The sequence below is a fragment of the Harmonia axyridis genome, chromosome 3 (assembly GCF_914767665.1).
Source record: "Harmonia axyridis chromosome 3, icHarAxyr1.1, whole genome shotgun sequence".
NCBI lineage: Eukaryota > Metazoa > Arthropoda > Insecta > Coleoptera > Coccinellidae > Harmonia > Harmonia axyridis.
The window spans coordinates 18682256-18704965 of record NC_059503.1 but is presented as its reverse complement, the minus strand read 5'-3'; the positions used below and the strand labels follow the sequence as shown (position 1 = coordinate 18704965).

At 33.2% G+C, this 22710-nt stretch overlaps 5 protein-coding genes across 5 annotated transcripts; 4 read left to right on the top strand and 1 right to left on the bottom strand.

Moving 5' to 3' along the window:
• Positions 1-12: 12 nt before the first annotated feature.
• LOC123674447 lies at positions 13-5682 on the bottom strand. The gene is made up of 2 exons (XM_045609291.1): positions 3634-5682; positions 13-385 (listed from the first exon to the last, which is right to left on the bottom strand). The coding sequence occupies exons 1-2, from the start codon at positions 5555-5557 to the stop codon at positions 141-143; spliced, it is 2169 nt and encodes a 722-aa protein (XP_045465247.1). The 5' UTR covers positions 5558-5682; the 3' UTR covers positions 13-140.
• LOC123674610 lies at positions 5639-6740 on the top strand. Its single transcript, XM_045609540.1, has 2 exons — positions 5639-5786; positions 5835-6740. The coding sequence occupies exons 1-2, from the start codon at positions 5744-5746 to the stop codon at positions 6683-6685; spliced, it is 894 nt and encodes a 297-aa protein (XP_045465496.1). The 5' UTR covers positions 5639-5743; the 3' UTR covers positions 6686-6740.
• Positions 6741-7582: 842 nt separating this feature from the next.
• Positions 7583-10636, top strand: LOC123674613 (myosin light chain 1-like). The gene is made up of 7 exons (XM_045609542.1): positions 7583-7816; positions 8437-8464; positions 8918-9058; positions 9117-9284; positions 9488-9574; positions 10076-10134; positions 10423-10636. The coding sequence occupies exons 1-6, from the start codon at positions 7814-7816 to the stop codon at positions 10099-10101; spliced, it is 453 nt and encodes a 150-aa protein (XP_045465498.1). The 5' UTR covers positions 7583-7813; the 3' UTR covers positions 10102-10134; positions 10423-10636.
• A 2686-nt stretch (positions 10637-13322) lies between these two features.
• On the top strand, positions 13323-16678 carry LOC123674612 (myosin light chain alkali-like). The gene is made up of 6 exons (XM_045609541.1): positions 13323-13510; positions 13568-13595; positions 13995-14129; positions 15850-16020; positions 16079-16165; positions 16557-16678. Exons 1-6 carry the CDS (start codon positions 13508-13510, stop codon positions 16610-16612), a joined length of 480 nt encoding a protein of 159 aa, XP_045465497.1. The 5' UTR covers positions 13323-13507; the 3' UTR covers positions 16613-16678.
• Positions 16679-21166: 4488 nt separating this feature from the next.
• On the top strand, positions 21167-22211 carry LOC123674609 (uncharacterized protein PFB0765w-like). The gene has a single exon (XM_045609539.1). The coding sequence runs from the start codon at positions 21184-21186 to the stop codon at positions 22054-22056; it is 873 nt and encodes a 290-aa protein (XP_045465495.1). The 5' UTR covers positions 21167-21183; the 3' UTR covers positions 22057-22211.
• The last annotated feature ends 499 nt before the right edge of the window (positions 22212-22710 follow it).

Sequence of the window (22710 nt, the reverse complement as noted above, 5' to 3'; positions counted from 1 at the left end):
TATTCAATCGACTTTTTCATATGAAAATTGTATTTATTCATCACAAAAATATTATGTATATTAAATACAATCCAAAAACTTCTCGAATATAAATATTGGTTTTTTTATATTTGAAAATGAATTTCAGCATAATTTGCTAATTAAGATTTCATTTTATTCTTATCTGCATACTTGTGCTTCGTAAGCATATATTCAATTTCTCCGATTGTAAATTCTATTTCTATCATATCGTTGAATTCAGAACCATTCTTTCGAGGTAGCTGAATTGTAACCTTGTCTTGTTTTGTCTGTCCGTTGGCCTTAGCTTGTGCCCATATACTCTCCCATAGACGTTCCTTGTCCGAATCTTTGGTCCTGGAGAGTGTTCTCAGGAACTCCAGTTTCTCTGTAAAAATGTTATAACTTGAAAATGAAAGCTGAACGACTTGATATTGGATGGAAAATTGAAAATAACTTCATTTCCACAAAATTTATTCAACTCAACATTTATTTCGTTCATTACATGTTGATGAAGAGAAGGAGAGACAATATATGAAAAACAATTGTTTTTTTATGAAAATTCGACTTCATTCATCAACATGATTACCTCCAATAGTGGTACATGTACTCAGGGTCACCGCCAGACATTTTGGCACCCCGGCAAAATAAAATTTAGCCTCCCTGCTTTGCCTTATTTATCTGAATTATCTTTGAAAAAGGCTAAGTTACTCATATTATTAATTCGATGTGGAAACGTCTTTTTTAACTTAAAATCACCTTTTCGAATTTATCAAAGGATGTTTTCTCGATATCAAGAAAAACGTCCTGAATTGTTCGAGAGTATGACGCTCTATAAGTAGTTCTTAAACGTGCATTTTAGTACCTATCTATATATTTATAACCTATTTGATTTAAAAAAAATTGGGTCTTGAAAATTTTATTATTTTACTACTGAGAAAACATTTTGTGTCAAGAAGTATGATGTCTTGTTTTGTTAAATGACTTTGCACCTCTGCAATTTGGCGCCCAGGCAAAAGTCTCATTTGCCGGTTCTGGCGGAGGCCCTGCATGTACTCCAATGGTTTTCTAACTTTCACTACCTTCTCTCAAAAAAGATTTTGCTTTCGAAATAAGCTTCAACGGCAATCACTACTTCATTGAAGCCAATTTTTCCCCAGGGGCACTTTTTAACTGTTGCTTTTAATGCAGCAGTCTAACACTTATCAGGCCATTGCTTTGATGCACAGTATGTATTTTTTACCATCAAAAACAGTGTTTTACCTATCCACAAAATACGATTTTATCCATTTTCCAAGAAACAACAAATGCAGCGTTACTCAACCTTCAGTATTTTAATCCAGACTATATGATCCGATATTTCAACATTTTTGGAGCTTCGTGGAGAAAAAAAATGGTAGGCAGTGGCGTTACCATATGTGCGGTAGGCACAGGACTTATTGTGTGACGGGTTATTTCAAGGCAAATAAATACTTAAATATTAAATAAATTCATTAAGAAGAGGGGATTCCACACAGTATTTTAATAATTTGATAATTATATTAAACAACCTTCAACAAGTAAACTCCTGCGAGTTTTATATTTTAATGAAAAATTTTAAGGTTAGCCCAGGATGCTGAAAAATCCATACCTTCGTGTTATAAAGAAAACCTCCTGATTCCACATCAAAAATTCCAAATTTCATTGGAAAAATAAACTGAATCCATAACCTATATTCTTGCAGATTGTTTAAAATCAGTTAATACCTCAGAATTCAGCTGAAGAGGGATTATCACCACGTGGCCTTCCGCGTATCAGTCAAACTTTGGTACTATACATTTTCCCTCTGGCGCTCCTGCGATGACTCAACTTCGTACAGTGTACGAAGTTGTAAATTCACCTTATATTTTTTCTCTTTTCGAATCAAATAAGTAGAGGGGAGCACGGTATGACGGTGGATTATTTTCTCACAAAGTTATAGTTTTACCTCTTTCGTAATAGTTTTAATAGGTTTTTTCGAGAATATTTTAAAAATATATTCTTGTTTTGTACATTGTAGGGGAAAAGCACCTTTGAACAATCGCAATAATTTGTTCTTCACAAAAATATCTCACATAATTTGAACTTGGTATCGTTGTTAGAGATGTGCTGAACACATTACATACGTTCATAACTCAATACCTACGTTGAATGCTACCATATTACGCGCTTGCGTTGTTTTTCGATGATTTGCTATAAAACTGAACGAGTGTAGTCTAGTGAATTATACAAAAAGTACAGAAGATACGTAGTATGTCAATATTTTCTAGTTTTAAAATATATTCAGAAGAACTGGAAAGGTATAACAACAACTTTTTTGTCAATTCTCCTTTTAAACAACTTCAATACTTGGGGCACATTTGAACAGCATGAGAGGGGCACATTAGTGAGCGTGGAACCCTAGTTACAATGATCGACATAATCAGTGCATCAGGAAATACGATTACTCATCTTTCCTATAGCTCGATTTCACGATACATTCATGAACGGTGCAACACTTGAAAGCAATGGTTTATGAATGGTCCAAGTAGTGGCTGGATGACAGCACAATTATTCTTAAAAACTTTGGGACATGTAGTGAATCATACGAAATGTTCCACACAAGATCCAGTAATCATTGTCTTTGACAACCAATATACCGAGTGCATTGGTTGATGAAGTTGAATACCAAAATTTGTCCTTAAAAGATTATATTTTAATGAAGTTTTGCGTTATTCTGATGAAGATAAACAAAAAAAATGACTGAAATTTGTATTTCCCCCTGTAGATGACATCAGCAGTGTGAAGTTAGAGGACGTAGTTTGGAATTACAAAGTCCTGGTACCACTAAAGGTAGCAAATTCGCATCATGAAGGGGCACTTTTGAACATTAGTTATCACTTCAACTCTTTAATAATAACAATAAGATTTTCAGGTGAATAATAAAATTTTTTGCTGAAAATTGACTACAATAGGGTAATTATAAAGAAAGGTCAATGCTTTCCTGCCAGATGAGCAATAAGAAAGGCTTTTATTGATATTCTGTTGAAAGGTGCCCCTTCTACTTTACATATTCTCAGTTCTTTTGCGATGAAAGAAAATTTTTGGTGATTTTTCGTTTAAAATTGAAATTCAAGGAAATTATATGAAAACCCAATAAAAATCGGTGATTTGAAAGAAGAAAACAGGGCAGCCGCGGTGTTACCTCTTATGCCGTAACTTTTTCTTATGGAATGAGTTGATGTGTTTCATGGAACAAAAATAGAATAGAGAAAACGAAGTGACGTAAAAGTGAAAAGAATGCGTTTTGAATATGCACCGTTTGTCCAATAATCTCACTATAGAATTGAAATTGATCGTCTTCTTTACTGAATTCTTTATCAATTTACGACAACGCCAAAATTAAATACCTGAATAATACCAGAATAAATTGAATACCTAATGTAGGAAAAGTGTTGATGAAATAAATGTTTAATGGTTCTCAATTTTTGACAAGAATGTAAATTCAAAGCCATAAATGGTGACATAATAATATTATATTATCAATGTTGCCCGAAATGGGCGGCCTATCGAGATATTCGAACTAGATATGTGAGTCACGCCACACATCTTTTGTTAAATATAATTGAATGAACATACCTAGATCTCTATTTTTAGAGTCTTTACTCCGTGTATTTGTGTCGGCGTCAGAGAACTCTAGTCTGAAGGAGATTTGCGATTCCTCTTCTTGCCAAGTCGACATTTTCGGATTAACATACGAGACATTCAATTTCTTAGTGGTCTCGTGAGAATTATTCTTCTCTTCTTTGGCCTTCATTTCCTTTTTAGTTATTTTGGGAATCATGGATTTTTTCTGAGATTTTTGATCTCTCTCTCCTCTATGCGGTTTTTTGTAAAGGGACGTATCGGACATGGTTTGGCCACTGGACTTATCGACCTCTATTCTAGTCTTGCACTTCTGTTCTTCTTGATGAGCCTTCTTCTGAGATTTATAGATTTTGGCAGACATAGCTTCAACGAAACTTTTGAAAGCAGCAGAATTGAATTCTTTGTTATCTGGAAGTGAACGGTTGCTACTGGAATTATTAAGTTTCTTAGTTTCCCTAGAACTCTCTTGAGTTTTAGGTCGGTTATCCGGCTCCTCTTGCTTTTGAATATCTTTTGTCATATCAAGCAATGAGAGAATCTTGTTCTTCAAATCAACACCAGGTTTGAGTATCTCACCGCCCCATTGCCAAAAATTTTCCGCTAATTCTGTCTTCGTTCCTTCCGGCATATTCTCAGTCAGATTACTCAATAGTTTTTTTAGGTGTTCATGTTTATCAGATTTATCATTCATGCCTTTCTGACTTGCTTTCTTATCAACAAGAAGAGTGTTAACAGAATAGTTATTCTTGTAACGTGGTTGAACCACATAAGAACTTGAATCTGAGTCTCTTATTTGGAAATCATTTCTATAAGGGTCTTTGGGCGAAAAATGTGATATTATTTTTGTGATGATTCGTTTGAAATAGTCCTTAGGAACAGCTCGCTCCTCCTGTATGTCCATCCTTTCTTCTAATATTTTAACCCTTTCATACAAATGTGCCAAACCCGCCTGAAAACTGGTTTTATCTTCACAACTGTAAGGAGCATCCGATTTCCTTTTTCTATATTCATGTTTAGATTGCTCCTTGTATTCTTTTCTATTCATCCTTCGTCTCAAGTCACTCACATGCTCCACCGGTGCCGTTATAATGGGTCGTTTTTGTGTTTCACTCAAGAGACTAGCAATACCACAATGGTCACAAAGACATGGAGTCCGATCGTCTTTGCTCATACTTTGACATGTTATGATTGAATTCAAGTCCTTGAAAGTTCTAGGTGCAGCATATACATGTTGAGTTTTTTTATGATCACCACATTTGAAATCTTCCACACGCTCCACATTATCAGTAAATGATTCATCCGAAGGAATCTTGGAACAATTTTCGCCAATCATGGGTGAGACTTGTAGGACTCCTGGTGAATAACAATGATTGAACATTTGTTTTCTGGCTTCCACAGGTGCACTAGAACACATATTTTTTGGCTTGATTGGTCTATGGAACTGCGATTTCAAGAATTTCCTCTCCCTCGTATTTTCGTAACATAAATCACTAGCTGCTTGCATTTTTCGACGAGGATTGTGCTTATGTATCCTGATGATTGTATCTTCAGATGGTGCTTTATCTTCAAAAAGTTCTTTGATAAGTATCTTATCCCGTTTCTCACGATCCAAAGTTGTTAATAGTTTTCTAACTTGGGTTGCTTTCATGATGTTTGTTTCAATGACAGGTTGGTTGTCCGCACCCATTGGTTTTATAATTGTCACATCAAGCAGAGCTGAAGTACACTTATCTGAAGAAGCCAATAGGTTTTGGACGCTTTGGTTCATTTCTATATCGATGCATAGTTGAGGCAGATTTTTGGTTTTTCTATTGGAGCTACGCAAATCTCCAGGTTCTTCATCGTAGTCTCCATCATCTGCATTATTTTTGCCACAATTCGTTTTGTACTTAGGATTTTTTATATTCGAATGCATATCTTTCTAAACTGAGTAATTTGGTTTTTCCTTCATATTTATTCTCGATGAAATATACGCGAATTCCCGAGAATTTTTACTTAGAAATGTCAAAGTCATCGCTTGGACATGTACGAGAGAAATCGAGTGCACGTTTGTCATGAACGGAAAAATATTAGACGTTTTATTTTTTGAAAATCAAATAAAATGTCTGGCATTGATGTACAACGGTGTGAAATAGAAAGAATAGGTAAGAAATACAGTTCGTACTGTATATCCACTAAATGATTATTTTCAGAGAAAGATCCACTCGATTCCAAAAATTTACTAGCGACAGAAAAAAAATCAAATACAGTCGCAGTGGAATTACTAAATGACATTGTAGAAAATGCTCTCGATTCCGTCTTGAATGAAGAAGATGAAAAGAGAAAACTATGCATGGTAGGGGATATTGTTGATCAATACACGCCAAGAGCAACCAAAGTCACAGATCTTTTCGATATTCCAAGTGACATAAAAAATAGAGAAATTTTGACATCTACCGAGGAAGAAGTGAAGAAATTAATTGGTGAAATAAGTTCACCATCAACTAAAGGAACTGGAGATCAACTAGTTGAAAACGAAGAAATAATAGCAAAAAAGAAATCTTTCTCTTTTTCTTCGAGAAATTTTACGTTAGAGAAAAAGACAAGGTTGACAGATCTAGTCAAAAATTCAAAAAGTTTGATTTCGAAATTTCTATCCAATGAATCCAAACCCAAAGACTCTGAGTGGGAGGAACATAGCGAGGAGTTTGTGAAGTGTGTCGAACTGGGCCAGATGAATAAAAAAGAAGAGAAAAAAAACACTTGCGACCAAAATATTCGATCTGTAACTCCATCACATTCAGGGGAAATGATCAGAATTCCAGATGAAAGTGGTATGGAAAATATTAACTTGAAAGATCAAATCGTCGATCAGAAATATGATTTAGAAATGGACCACATCCAAAAATCTATGACATTTCCGATTGCTAGTTGTTCTAAACTTCCAACCTCAGAACATGATGGTAAAGAAATGGTCAAAGATAGGAAAAAGTGGAATTTGGGATCAAAGATTGTAAACTACATCAAGAAAAAAGCTTCAAAGAGAGATATATCTGAAGTTTGAATCTGATTTATCTGGTTTGTGATACTCATTGAGAATAAAATTATTGGAACATGAATTTTAGATTTCTTTTATGAAACAGAACAATTCAGTTTAGAATATTCATCAATTTTGAATTGTTTGAAACTCTTCTTCGATAATAGTATAATATTGAATAAAGTTTTTATTGAACGAATTCCACAACGAAATATTTTAATTATGGAACTTACTCAAAATCGAATTGAGTTATAGGAAAAAAATGAATTCGTAAAAAAATCGAATATTTCCTCATGAAATCTAGCCAGAAAATTTTGTCCCTGAGTTATTCCTAAAAAAATTCTAGAAAAGTACCAGGATTTTTGGAGTGGTCGTATATTCTTGCGCCTATTGATCCCTTGGAAGAAACAGACCTATGTATGATATGTGATTTCTTTGTTGTTGATTTCAACTAGATAAGGTGTTGCGATGATACACTCGAGGGGTTATTTTGCCTATCAAAAATATGTTTTTACAAGAATATACCAATATACAAAATAAAATAATGAATCATAGGGTTGAATTTGCAGTGCTATGCTCATTATTTTGAAATATATTTCAAACCAATGGGGCCCACAGTGTATACCTCCAACGCCAGTTTGCAAACCTATCACCAAAAACCATCAGAAGATCAATACCCTAAGTCAACCATGGAACTTTTACTTGGTTATAAACAAAAAAGTATTATGCATAGAATGAATCTCTATGTTGAAGAAAATCGAAGATATTATGAAAATGTCGATCATATTGAACTCTGTAAGAAATTTCCTCATTTCAGTGGAGAATAAATAATGTTTATTTACACAAGATGTGCACTACTTTCAGTTTTCTTCGATACTGAGTGTCTCATAAATACATTTTCGCCCACCGAACTTGACCTACCTTAGTGTCGGCTTCAAACAATTCTGAAATAATTCCTGAAATAGTTGAGAGCCAAATAGGTAGTCCGTACTATGTTGCCAAAGTAAGTGTGGTTCCTGAAAACGAAATTCAGCGGTTTCAGTTACCTCGAGATCGCAGCGCCATCTGCTTATATAAAACAACTAAGCCTTGTTCCTCCGAGCCCCACTTCTGGTCCAATTATACTAGAAGGCACGTAGCTATCACATCATCACAATGGTGAGTACAGGCATACAGTGAACGTAATATTTTTTTTGTGTTTGTGCATAAAAGGGCGATGCAAGAGAATACTTTACCCAAAATTACGCTCGGTGACGCTCCATACGTCAAAGCTTTCAAATACTGGAAAAAGAAGATCAAGTTGGCCAAAATAGTACATAATTTTTTTATACTATCAACTCATCAATTTTTTTCATTATCATTTGATTTTTTCAATAATTCATGATCTTCTTCCAGCATTAGGATTCTTATAGGTAAACCGAGGGTAAATTTCTTTCAATTTATTGCATTACTGTGATTGTACAATTGTTTACATGTGGCTTATTTTTATTGTCCGTCCGTTTGTAGAATATTATTAACATTTGTAATATTGTAGACACAATAAATCTGTTGTTGTAGTAGTAGTAGTAGTTGCACATACTTAGACTTGATATATGTATGCTGTATATGTCGCTTGTATATGTTGTAATTAGAATTAACTTTTTTGTTGATAACCTTTTTCTTTTTAAAGAGACAGTCAATTTTTTCTCATAACATATAACAATCAATAGTCTCTTTTGCAAAGACGAAAAAGGTTGTTATACTCAAATCACATTTTAATTTTTTTTTTCACTTTTTAGGCAGACCTCAGTGCGAGAGACGTTGAAAGTAAGTTTTTTAATTGAACAAGAAAAACTTTTTTGGTGTCCCATTTCAATCAATCGGAAAAATAAGATACATTCTCCGACAATCTAAATTTAGACTGGCACATATATGGAAAGCTCAGTGTTGGGTTGGAGTCTAAAATTAAATCGTTTAAAAATATTCTAACGCCAGCGCATATATGAAATTTCGTAATATTGACCTGAATGAAACAATCTTACGTCCCGAAAATGTCTTAACAGTGTTGGAAAATTTTCGGAAGTTGCAAGTAAAATCTTTTTATTTGAATAAATAACGGTACATTCAATTTACTTCAGTGATATCTAGAAAATTATTTATTTCGATTATATATCTTAAACTTACATATTCACTTCAATTCCGAATATGCGAAATTCAAATATATGCTCACGCTTGTTAGTTAGAATCAATTTTTAGGTGCATTAAAAAAAATATTTTCAGGAGCCAACTTCGTTTTCTCCATTTACGATTTCGAAGGAAATGGCACAGTTGATGCTGTCAACTTGGGGGACATGCTCCGTGCCTTGAACCTGAACCCAACTTTGTCCACAGTTGAGAAAGTTGGAGGTACCAAGAAGAAGAGTGAGTATTTTCAAATGTAAAACGCAACGAGTTCTCAATATTGATAATAACATTGCAGATGAGAAGAAATTGAAAGTCGATGAATTCCTTCCCATCTTCAGTCAGATCAAAAAAGATAAAGAACAAGGTGGTTTCGAAGATTTCTTGGAATGTTTGAAATTGTACGACAAGGAAGAAAATGGCAAGATGATGGCCGCCGAACTTTCCCACACCCTCCTATCTCTAGGTAATTATAATTATCAAATAGAAATCAAGTTTCCTCCAGAACTTCTCATCGCATTAGAATTTGGTTTACTCAATTTAATTTTTCATATATAAAAATATATATAATTTTTCTTACTTTCTCTTTCAATTTTTAGAGTCCTCTCATTATGTTAAATTTCTATATTTTGTGTTCCCATTATTTCAAAATGATCATTATTCTTTCAGGAGAAAGGCTATCAGATACTGAAACAGATGAACTCTTAAAAGACTGCATGGAAACCGAAGATGATGATGGATTCGTCCCTTACGAACGTAAGTTATCATTGTAGTGACAGAAAAGAATTTCTACAATTTTCCATACACGAAACTATAACAACACTATAACTTCATCTTTCTAGTTTCCAATTCATTTTTAATGCTCAATTCATACTCAAGATTTATACACGAATGTAATTTTCATCATTTATCATTTCATTTCATTCCAATTAATTCTATATGTCAGTCCTAACTTTGTAAAACCTTTTCTTTAGGTAATCCAAAAATTTCAACAGGTACATGGCATTGCAAAATACAATAGATCAATAGAATGAGAAAATCGAACTTGAAAGCTAGCGAAATCACTCACTAAATCATACCTACACTATTTCATATACATCAAATTCATTCAAATTAATTTTCATCAACTAAATATTCAGAAATAATTTCTTGAAATATGTTTTGAGGTCATTTACAGTATCTATTCCCAAATAAAAAATTATAATTCCACTTCCACAAAAACTCTGATGAAATCACTGATCTCTATCCAATTTTCAGCATTCCTCAAAAAGATGATGGCGTAAATTATGTGAAGTTAATTTTAGAATTTATTTTAAGTAAGTCGAATATTTCGTTGCATCACCAGCTTAAGTAACACAAGGATTCCTGCGGATTTACATCTTGCTTCGAACCCAAGCTTCTTTTCGTTTCTGCTCCTAACTATTGGCGAATTGTTTTTCAGCTTTTTGATATATTTTGGCTCTCCGATTAAGATTCTTTCCTGGATGCCCAGTGATACAGTTTTTTTCGGACCTATTCGATTTTTTGTAATCTTTTTAATTGCTTTCGATGCTTTATGTTATCATTGCTTCCAACATTCAATTAATTCAAAACCGATTTTTCAGCAACTTGAAATGGACGATAACAATCTGTATATGCAGCAGAAGACCTAATTTATTCACAAGAACAACAAGAGTACATTCACAAAGAATATCATCAAGTGAAAATTGAATTTCACACTATGAATATTGATGTCGTATTCATTAAGACCTGATATATTCCAAAATACTATATTATATTGTCAAAAATAAACTTATATTATTAATAAGTCCAAATTTATACTTTATATTTATTTGAACACCTGCCAGATTTCCTTCAATATTTTGAAATTGAACGTTTGCGAATGAAACCTGAAATGTCCCGGAAAAATTAGATGAAAATGATTAACTAGATTTGTCTAGTTGTCAAAGAATATGTTTGCATTATTTTGCTTGTTATATATTATCAAATGTGAAGGTCAAATACCTCTTAAATTTCATTATTAAGAAGGAACGATACCACGTGCGCTTCTCCGCATCTGTCAAAGTTTACCTATTCAGCTCCCCCCAGCCCTCCTGAGAAGTGAAAGAAGTAGGTATTATTTCCTAAATTCGAGTTACCTAATATTTCACAGCAGAATAGTTCAGTTGGAGAGGTTATAACACAAGATAACTTTAATTATGTAGTTAATTCATAATGAAAATGAGTTTTTCCAAAATTGTAAAACTGCTTCAGTTGTTCATTTGATACACAAGTTTATTTGAATCAATTCGGCCGTTACTTGGTAGAAATTTATAATAGACATTAAAAATGAAACACAAGTTGAAAATGAAAACATGTGTTATTTCTTTATAAGCCAAAACAACAATTTTCTATCAATCAACTAATCGAAAAGAAAATCCTTGAACAGATTCTACAGCATTATCATACTTTTTTGAGTGTGAGTTTCTACTCAATATGATAGATATGGTTGTCTACTTTTTTACTTCTTTTTTAAGGATATTTCCTAGTAAATTTCCAATTAATTTATTCAATTCCTGCCAAAAAATAAAATGCCTAATGAAAACTTAACAATTTACTTTTTGAACTCTGAAAATAGAATCAACAACTTAATTGAGTATTTGTGGTTCGAATTAAATTTTATGTATAAGACGATTCACAGATGGCACCGTGGTGCAATACACCTTTAAGCCATTCTTCGAAAGGAGACCTTCTGATTAAATTTACAGCTTGATCTCATGAATCTTTTTTGTAGGTAACGAATTTTCAAAATTTGTATTCCTTCCAAATGTAATTATTAGAAAACATCAAATATTCGAAGTTTTTGAGCACTCGTTGGTTCGAGCACATGTTGGGTCTTTGAGCATGACAGAACTGTACAGGGTGGGCAAATAAGCGAGGTAAGCGGCTATATCTCAGGATCCACTCATCGTAGAGACTTGCGGTAAAAAATTTTACCACTAAAAGGATAAAGAGAACACACTGGAAATTGTTTTGAAGTGTAAACCTCTACCGCTAGGGGGCGTAATAGCTACCGTCGAGTAGAGAAATGAATTTTACTCGAAAATGTTTCATATGAAGTTAAAGAAAAAATATCATCACTGTAATCCTTGGAAAATTCTCTATCTTCTTGAATTGTCACTTTCGATTTTACGACCTCAAATAAGGGTAGGGGACAGGGAGAAATTTGACTGATTGAAATGCCTGTAACTTCAGTTTGGCTCAACATTTTTGAGCAAATTAGATCTCGCCTGAAAGATAATATCTTGTTGATTGAGGACAAAATATAGTCATGATAAATTTGTTTTTGCTGCTTTCGGTAGGGGGCGCTAAGTCAGAAGTTCATTGTTTTGTTCATTTTACTCCGAAATTTCAAATTTAATGATAGAATTTCCTTAACAGAAACAGAAATTCCATCAAATTTGCATGAAAAAACCTGAAGGTCGCAAAGCGATAATTTCAGGCGTTCGGAAGTTATGGCCGAAAGAAGATATTCTTTAACTGATGCACTGCGAAAAACCAAATTGTGTCTTTAAGTGCTAAGAGAAACAGAAATGCCATCAAATTTGTATGAAAAAACCAAAAGGTCGCAAAGCGATAGCTCCAGATCTTCTGGCCAACATTTTTCTCTTTCCAAATCTACAATTACCAATTCAAGACACATCTTTCATTTAACAGAGAATTTCTGTGTGTATTGAAGTAAATTGCTCTCAGAAATTGTAGTTTTATTCACTATTTTGCATCAGCGTGATTATATTAATTTGTATTGAAAAGGAAACAACGAATTATAATGTAGGTATTCTTAACAGGGCCGCCAGTAGCGGCATACCGGACATTTTGCCAAGGCGCCAAATTGTAGGGGCGCACAGTCAATTGATAAAACAACACTTTTTGCATCTTTAAGAACTACGTCGTCTTTTTACTATAGACTTATAAGGGGAGTGTTGTGTTTTCAAACAATGCAGGACATTTTTTGATTAAATCGACAAAACGACGTTTAATGAATTTGACAAAGTAATTTCATGCCTGAGAGGAATAACAGATGCTTTTTCGAAGAAAATTCGCAAAAATCAAGCAAAGAAGGGCGGCGACATTTTATTTTGCTGGGGCGCTAAAATGTCTGGCGGCGATCCTGATACTTAATATTTCATTAACCAATTCCTCGTACTCTTTTGAAATGCTAATAGTCACTCTCAAACATACCTTATATCTTATGGAACTTACCCTTTTATTATTTTCCTCTTTCCTTGATATTTGATGGAATCACGATTCGAATAGTCTATTAAAGCAGTAGTTTTCATTAATCAATATACACATTACTAAATAAATTCAACGAAAAGTACACAGTCGAAAAACTAACAGATTCATCCAATTGAAAAGCCAATAGGCATATCTTTTCCGTTAATACCTACACGAGTCACAAGCTTGTTATCTGCCGATCCTGGGATGGAATGACATGCACTTCAATCAGCAGGATCCTCAAAGTACTTGCATTAGCGCCCAACTTTTTTTATAGACTCGTCATTAGAACCAATGAACGTTGACATACTTGCAATTAAAAGACCAATTTAGATTACATTCTGTTCTATAAAAACCTGCCAATATCCCTATCGACTCTCAGTCCTAATGTCATTCGGTCATCGTTAAGTCAAGAGTGGCCAATAACCAAACATGGTGAGTGTGATAATCATATCGAAACGAAGAATGAAGTAAAATCATAATTTTTTTCAGACGGATCTGAAACCAAGTGAAATTGAGAGTAAGTAGTATACCAGATGATTTTTTTTAAGAAATATCCTTCAGAGATATCCATAAATATATAGGGTCCTCCAAGATTGGCGTGGCGTTGAATATGATCTTGTTAGGAAAGAGATAAGAATCTTGCTTTATTATTCGTGCATTACGTAATGAAAATATTTTCGGTCACACAAGTTGCTCAATTTTGCCTGTAGAGGTCTCAACTCTGTTTTTAACTAGAGCCTCTGTTGGAGGATCCTGTATATGGTGGACGCATTACATATCAAAGTACTTGATACAACCCAATTCAATCATTCTCTCACTCTAAACAACTTAGGAATTGATTTTGTCATTGGGATTAAAACTCTGAAGATTCTAAAAGAATTGTCATCTTATCACATCATTTTCAATACCTTTATAGCTGCAGAATTTGCATTCGGTGTGTACGGGCAGGATGGCTTGTTGGACTCTACTTTATTGGGCAAGTTGGTGAGAGGTATGAATCTCAATCCTAGTCTTGCAAGACTTGAAGAATTCGGAGTTTCTAAAAATGAAGGTGAGTCAACAACAAATATAATATTGTACGAAACACTACCTTCATTAATTCATTTTTTCCCACTATGATCATGTTTTTACCTACAGTTTATCAGTAAATAGTATCGTACATCTTCCATCAGATCTGCACAATGTTGAACTGAACTTTCCAATTTCTAGATTAATTTTGTTGATGTTGATCATATCTTCACTATTCCACTCAATTTGGAACACTTCGTCAATAAATCTATTTCTGTTAGGATCATCACCTTCCAGAATTGAACCTGTTTAATATGACAATTCTATAAATAGAGATATCTTGGAATTTTCCTACAATTTTCTTTACAAACAAATATATTATGAGCGCTCGTTTCCTGAATACATCACAATGGGAAAGAATTTCCAAATTTTGTACTGGGAATAGTCATGAACGATAAGGTTCGACTAACTGATGACGAACCAGTCCTCAAACTTGATTCTGCTAATATTTGTTACCGAAGGTTCTCAGAAGAAAAATGCTGTCGTGTGTTGAGAGCCTTCGTTCAAGTTTGAAAGATAAGTATAGTGGGCTATACTACCAAAACCTGCAAAATAATAAGAAACTACCTGAGAGACAGGAATTTCTACGTCAAAATGGATAAATCAGTATCTACCAGTAGACAAGTGAAAGCAGAAATGCCTCAAGGCTCAGTTCAAGGACCTTACACACGAAATCCCAAAGATCCCAAGAAACCTATTAGCCCTATGTGCAGATGATGATAAAAGAGCAGCCAAACATCGTCAATTACAGAAGACGTAGTAGAAAATATAAACGGATAGTTCATTACATAGAAAATTTAGAAAATTCAAATAAACCCCAAAAAGAGTCAGTCTATTCTCCAATAGAAAAAAAGACTCAGATCTATGGATAGATATAGGATTTAGAAGACTTAATATGGGAAAATGAAGTCAAGTATTTATAGGCTAGAATTACTTGAAGAAACTATATAAAAAGTGGATTAAACAAAATCATCAATGAGTAGACTTTTAGGAAAAAAGTGCCGAATGAACCGAAATCTAAAACGAAGAATGATCAAGTCAATTGCAAGACCTCAATTAACTTATGAATCGGCAGCATGGAGTTATGAGGCTGAAATTCATTTCAAGAAGCGACTTAAAATGAACTGTAAACAGCTTCAATGGATATGCCTTGGTTCGTAAGAAACCAACAAATCCACAGAGAATTAGAATAGGTAAATGACACAGATTTTCTGAAGAGAAAGGACGAGAAGATTTTTAAAAAGCAAATCACAAGTAAATAACGAACTGAAAACATTAGATAACTACAATACTGTCGAAGATCTGATTATGATGCCAACCTATTACGAAAGACACAGAAATCAACTACGAAGGAACAAAAATTGAATGAAAATCAATTTAAAATATCAAAAAGAGACTCTCCTATAAAAGATTTTCAACATACTAAATTTTGTCCAGACCCCGATACAAGAATTCAACAAATTCAAAATTCGGTTATAATATGCGAACCGAATTTCAACATATCATATAATAACCACTCGAAGGTTCATGGCAAAATCCAGAAGGGCTGTTTTTTTAATTTCTAACAAATCAGTTTTTACCAGCGATTTAAAAAATTATTTCTTTTTCTTCATTCTTGAATAATTTTTTAGAGGATTTGTCAGAGACTCTAATTGTATTACGTGAATATTCCTGTTGTATTTAATCAGTTAATAACATTTCAGGAGAGAAGAAATTCAAACTGGAAGAAGTCCTACCAATAATATCGGCACTTAAAAAGGAAGTAAAAGATATGGGTTGCTATGAAGATTTCATTGAATGTTTGAAATTATACGACAAGAGGGGAGATGACAAAATGTTAGCTGGTGAGCTGACACATGCCTTTCTTTCTTTAGGTAAGTTTAGGTAATTCTTATGATTAACAGATTTCTAAAAAGCATCATTTCATTTCAGGAGAAAGAATGCCGGAGGACGAAGTTGATGAGCTTATGGAAGATTGCCTTGACGAAGAAGATGATGAAGGAGAAATAAATTATATACGTTAGTACCATTTCCGGAAAACAATAACCTATAACTAATTTCAACTATAGTCTGTAATTATTGACTGAGAAACTCGGAATGAGGTTGAAAATAAAAATCAAAATTTCATGGATTTATGGGTAATGAGTTCATTATCGATAAATCAATGAAATTTTGATATTTTTTTATTCATGCTTTCAGTTTCAGTTTATTCATTCCAGTTTCCGAGGAAAAATATAATTTAACTTCATGCCATATTCAAAAGGAAACATTACCTCGAAAGATTTTATATCATAGCTGAATTTCCAAGATTTTTGTATCGAATTAATTATTATTCGCTTCATTCAGTAACATGAAAATTCCAAATGCACTTCAATTTTTTCATTTGATTTTAATTCATTATTTATTTCAGCATTCTTACAACGCATGTGTGAAAAGGCACCCATATTGAAGAGGAAGAAGAAGTAATTATTGAAATCATCAAATTATGTGACATATTTTATTTTCGAAGGAAATAAAAATCTAACATTTCAATGCGCTTTATTTGAAAACAATATACAAAAGAGAATTTGTCAATCCTCACGAAGTATTTACCTCAGAAATGAGTTTTCAATCATTCAAATAATAAATATGCTTATCAGTGAATTATCAGAATAAGGGTTTGTTGAATTAATGTAAATCAGCAGGAATATGAACACGTGCTTGGCTTGTATCATGTGAAAATACAAAGAAATTTACTAATACATTTATTTTCATATTTTTCACACTCGTGTGTTGGCAGCACTCGCCTTTCAGGCTCGTGCCACAAACTTCCACACTCGTGAGAAAAGTTGGACTTTCCCACTTGTTGTACAATATACTATTCTTCAATTTGTCTTCAGAATACAAACACCCAACGTTTTGAAGGGGAAGTCTGAGCTTGTGATACATCGTGTGAAAGATCACTTCATTCTCAATTCAGAAATGTAATTGCTTTCAAGATTATTGCAATAATTAAACTAGGAAAAAATAAAAAAATGTGATTACAGAAATTCATTATAATATTTCCTCGAACATCACTCAATCTTATAACAATAATACTACACTTAATTTCCTTCAAGAAGTGATAGAAATAAAATGAAAAAAAAACATAATATTGTTTTCTAGATGGTACCATGAAAACAACGTGAAACATTTTCTGTGGCAATGTTAATTTCTTTAGAACGCCGTCGCGAATTGTTCTATGCTGATAAGTTGTAGTTTATTAATTGTCCAATTTGTGTTTGAATTTCATTAACATCAATTTTGGTTCAATCAACGGAAATGCACAAAATAACAATTTTACAAATAATTGATTCCGGAGATAACACCCGAAGGCAAAAAGAAGTAACTCGCTTATTTCATGAAAAATTTCTGGGATAAGTAAGATGAAGAAGAAGTTTCGTTTTTTTGGGCATGTAAGACTAAAGATTAAAGATTAAAAAAGCAGCTGCTAATACAGTGTGTGAGGATGTGAAATTAGATGTGATGCTTGAGTTTGCTAAAAATCCACATAAATGGAGTAGAGGTGCCTCCACAACATTCAATGTCAGCCATACATCGATTCTAAACATATTAAAACAAAATAAAATGCATCCCTATAAAATGATTCACCTACCCAGGAGCTCTTGTCAGACGATTTCCATAGGAGAACTTATTTTTCTGAACAAATGATGGACATGTTGTATTAGATAAGATATTATTCAATTACCTAGTAGAAGTGTTTTTTCTGATGAGTCCACTTTTTTAACAGGCACACGTCAGAATTTCCGCTACTGGTCTAGGTCTACCGAAAATCCTCACTGGATGAGAGAGGAACACACGCAAATGTTAATGTTTGGGTAGGAAATGTTTGAAACCATATCATAGGCCTCTTTTTTATTGAGGCCAATTTGAATGGCGATAATTATTTAACCCTATTTCAAACTGATGTCGTTCCAACTTTGGCAAATTTAAATCCTGATGAAGGAAATTCTCAAGTTGCACGGAACGATCGAATGACCAGCACGATTTCCTGATCTTAACCTATTAGATTTCTTTTTATGGTAGTTTGTGAAGACTATTATGTACAAAACTAAACCCTCTTGATTTAAATGGTCTAAAAGATCAAAACCTCGGTTGTGATAAAGTGTATCAATCCATAGATGTTGAATTATTGTGGAAAAAATGTTTATTTGATGTTGCCAAAGCGAATATCTACTTCATTAACATTTATAATGTTTTGCTAAAATTTTTTTTACATTTAAGTTTTTGGTATTTCGCTAATTACTTGATTTTATTTTTTTATATTGTTACTTTTGCAATACGAATGAAATGTAACATTTCTGCATAGAAAATGAAGAAACCTTCTACACGATGTATGACAAGCGCATACTTCCTATTGGAAAAATTGGGGGTTCTATCTCTGTTTGGAAAGGGATTGGAGATGAATTTCACTCTTTACGAAGAAGAATGACAATTTGAAATTTAAATTTGATGTGTTTCGAGATTTTCCATAAATATGTACAGTAACCAAGGTTATGAATTTATTCCATTTGACTCTTTCACAGTTTATATAAGGTGATAGAGTACTAACATGACCAAATTCGTAATAAGAAGAGCTATATAATACAGGGTGAGTCTTTGACTTGTACATATATTTCAACCGAAGATTCCTGAGATCAAAACAAACACCTTTTTCCTCTACTATATTTTCTCCGATTCGATTTTTTTTTTCTAACTTAGTATAGCGGGCATTCTAGAGTTGACCGTACTTTGATGAAATTTTATGTTTGGAAAAGGTTTATCACATCAATAAAAAACTTTATTCTGAAAATCATTTCCTTCGATTCCCTTTCATTGATTTTCAACAGCCTGTATCTTTTCAACCGAGCCGAATCAGAAAAAAATTTGGAAAAAATGGTAAAAGAAAATAGTTATTTGTTTTACTAGGCACCAAAGTAGTAGATTGACTGCCACGGCTGATGGTCCATTGCCGAGCGTAACGAGGCAAGGAATTCAGCCAAGGCAGTCAATCTACTTTTCGGCTGAGTTAAACAAATAATTTTTCCTTGTTTTATATGATATATGTAAGGATATTGTATTTGCAAATTATTACAATTCCCACAATGTTTTGATTTTTGCTGTAGTGTTGGTTGCTATGGAAATGTATAGGTATGTCCATGAAAAATATCGGATATTTTTATATTATAGACAGTAATAGCGACTTAGAAGTACTTACTCCTCCAGAAATAATGAAGGTGGCAAAACATATTGATTGTCAGAAAATGTTGAATGTTTTATTCGAAGTGAGAATAATCATTTTGCTGTATAGGCAGGAAAGTCGTTACTTTGCTGCCTAATTAATAATTTGCCGATTGATACCTATGTGTCTGTCGAATAAATATTTGCTGTCAATCGGAGAAAAAAGTGTTTCCTTTGGCCTCAGGTTGAAATATAAGAGTCAAAGACTCACCCTGTATAGCAGTCGACGAGAAATTATAAACCAACACTGCAGTGGTTCATAGTAGACAAACACCAATTTCCTTCCGGTTTGGTCAGCTCAATCACCCTTGTAAATCATTCATGGAGAATAAACGTCTCAGAAACCGCCATGCGTCCTTTTCACCTTCATCCTAGTCCTGAATCCCGAGCACCGATCGAATCCGAGCTGCTGCAGCCTCTCATTCAAAATATTGCGAAGATTCTGACTGCTCGGCAACCATCGCTCGGGATCGTCCCGGGTCGCTCAATGAGGAAGGATAACGGCAATAGATGCTCGTTTATCAGGAGAGATATCGTAATAATAAACGCCCAGTAGCACAACCTTTTCCCGTCACCAGTGTTTTTATATCGTTGCTTCACGTGAGATCACAGTTTGACAACTAGGACGTTGGTCCTTCGAGCCGGATAGGTGTTTTCTCCGATCGCAGTGCAAGTTAATGTTTGTGAGGGACGGAAAAAATGACGGAAGTGCAAAGTAACGGAAGACAATATCCTGAAAACAGCAACAGGAATCCTGTTCCTGTCCATAACACAGGTGGGTTCTAATCCTTATTCGTAAAGTATACCAAGTATTTTTATATTTCAAATTTCAATATTGAAAAAATGATAGAGGAGTAATTTATCTAGGTTTTAGCTCTCAGATATTAGTTCTGGATAAAATAAATCATCAACTTATCTGAATTTATTTAAAAAGGTCATTCAACAATTCCAAGTAATAAGCTCTATTCAATATGCAGCTTCACGATCTCCAGGACACCTCAATATAAATAGACAATTAATGATTTATTTGATGGACCATATTAGTTATATCTTCTTCAATATCTTACGATGCAATCTTATCACAAATTGATGCCAATTACAGTTATCTTATCGAAACATGAATCCTTTAAGGATACTCCAATAATAAAACTCGATCAACCTGTTCAATATTATGTGTCCATAACATGTTTTTTAAACTGGAAAACTAGAAAATTCTAAATCTTTTTTTGTTGATCATATATTTTTGAATAAATCGAATGATACATTTAGCAAATCAAAGAAGTGAACGTTGAAATAATATACTTGAAATGACAAAATAGAATACAGAGCGTTAGTGAGTGAGACAAAGTTCAGACAAACAGAGAAAAAATGGTACGCCACTAATAATAAAACATCTTGAGATGTTTTTTTTTAAAAAAAGGCATGAAATATTTTGTGCAACAAATTGAACGAGCAATTCAATAATTGGTTTTCAATTTGAGATATCTTAGTGACGTACCATTTTTCCCTTCAAATGAAAAACATTACTTATATGCGCGCCTCTGATAAACATAATATTTTTTAATCCATGCCAATAAATGTGCAACCAAATCCATTTGAATTTTTCGACCTGTTTCAGAGTAATACATAAAAAGTCAGTTTTTAAAAAAAATTTGAATACCCCGTACCTCGGAATACGAAGCATTCGCGAACAAATTTGAAGTTTGTCACACTCATTCACCCTGTATAAAGAAGACGTTATTGAAATCAGTGCTCAGATATAGATCTGTCATTTATACATGTTATTTTTTATGACATACATTTTAAACTCTATTTATGGATCTAAATATACAATCGATATAACTCCTCCAGTGGTAAATATGGCTTCGAATTACAAAGAGAAAGTTTATTCACAAATGAATAAAATAAATTTAACGGTTGAAGAACTTGAAAATAATTTACAGCAATCTAGGAATATTGAAAGGAAAGCTCATTTGTGTTTTCACGTAGACAATCTTAAATCTAAAGCTGTTTCTGTTCAACTTGATGATGCCAAACAAGATAATAAACATTTATTGAAGATATTACAAAGTGGGCACTATGAGGATAATTCAACGAGAGGAAGTGAAATTGGAACGTCCATGTCCACTATGAGTATGGTAAACCTGCAATACAAATACGAAGAACTGCTCAGTACTCACAATGGTCTCTTGAAAATGTTAGAAGAAAAATTAACAGAAATTCATAATGTGACAGAAGATAAATCTAAACTTATTGAAGAACTTGAAGTTTACAAATTCAAACTTGAAGAAGCATCAGAGAAAATCGAAGATTTAAATGTAAAAATGAAGAGTTACCAACTGAACCATGCACATAAGTTGGAAAAGTTGAAGCTGGAGAAAGATACTCTAAAAACAGTACATAATCAACTCGTATCTTTATTACACGAAGAATGTATGAAGAAAAATGAAATTTTATCAGAGAAATTGAGGGAAACACAAATACCAGAGAGAGCTCAGTTTTTGAAAGAAGTTCAAAAGAACAATTTATTGATTTTCGATAACATCCAATTGAGACAAGAGAACGAATATTATAGAGCTCTTCTAAAAATGTCGATGTCGAAGTCTAAAAAGAAAAGAAGAAGACGTCAACAAATGACACTCGATGAATGAGTGGTTCGTTCATGTATTAAAATTAAAGGAGAAATCAATTTTTATTATGAGTTTCTGCCATTATACTGTAAATTACAATCCATCAGTATCACATAATCTGAATGATGCTTTACTTCTATCTAACAACCAAGTTTCAATAAAATGAAATTCTGAGATTTCACCTCCATTCGTTATATAGACTATAAAGAACGTCTGATATCAGCTTTGAATGTCGTGACATTATTTTATTTTTGATGAAGAAAATTCATCAAATGGATGGTACAACGAGGTTCCATTCCTATCTGATATCAATCATCCTACTGAAAGATGCCATTTCAGATATATTTTTCTTTAATTGCATTTTCTTCATCGATCACTTCGAGTAAAAAAGGTTAAATTCGAGGTTAAATTAAAAATATTTCGGAGACCACATTTATCGATTATAATTCTTTATTTTCTGTTGAAGGAAATTTGGAACGATTGAAACTGATGAAATACTTTGATACCGTCGATTTACCGGAAAATATAATTAGAGCAATTCATTTATTTAATCTTTCAATTGCCTTGTGAATCTAATCTTTTGTATTTTCAATTCATACATGTTTTTTCAACCATCGTTTATGATAGTTACGTAATGTTCATTGGCGGCGGTTATATAAAACTTTTATGATTTTC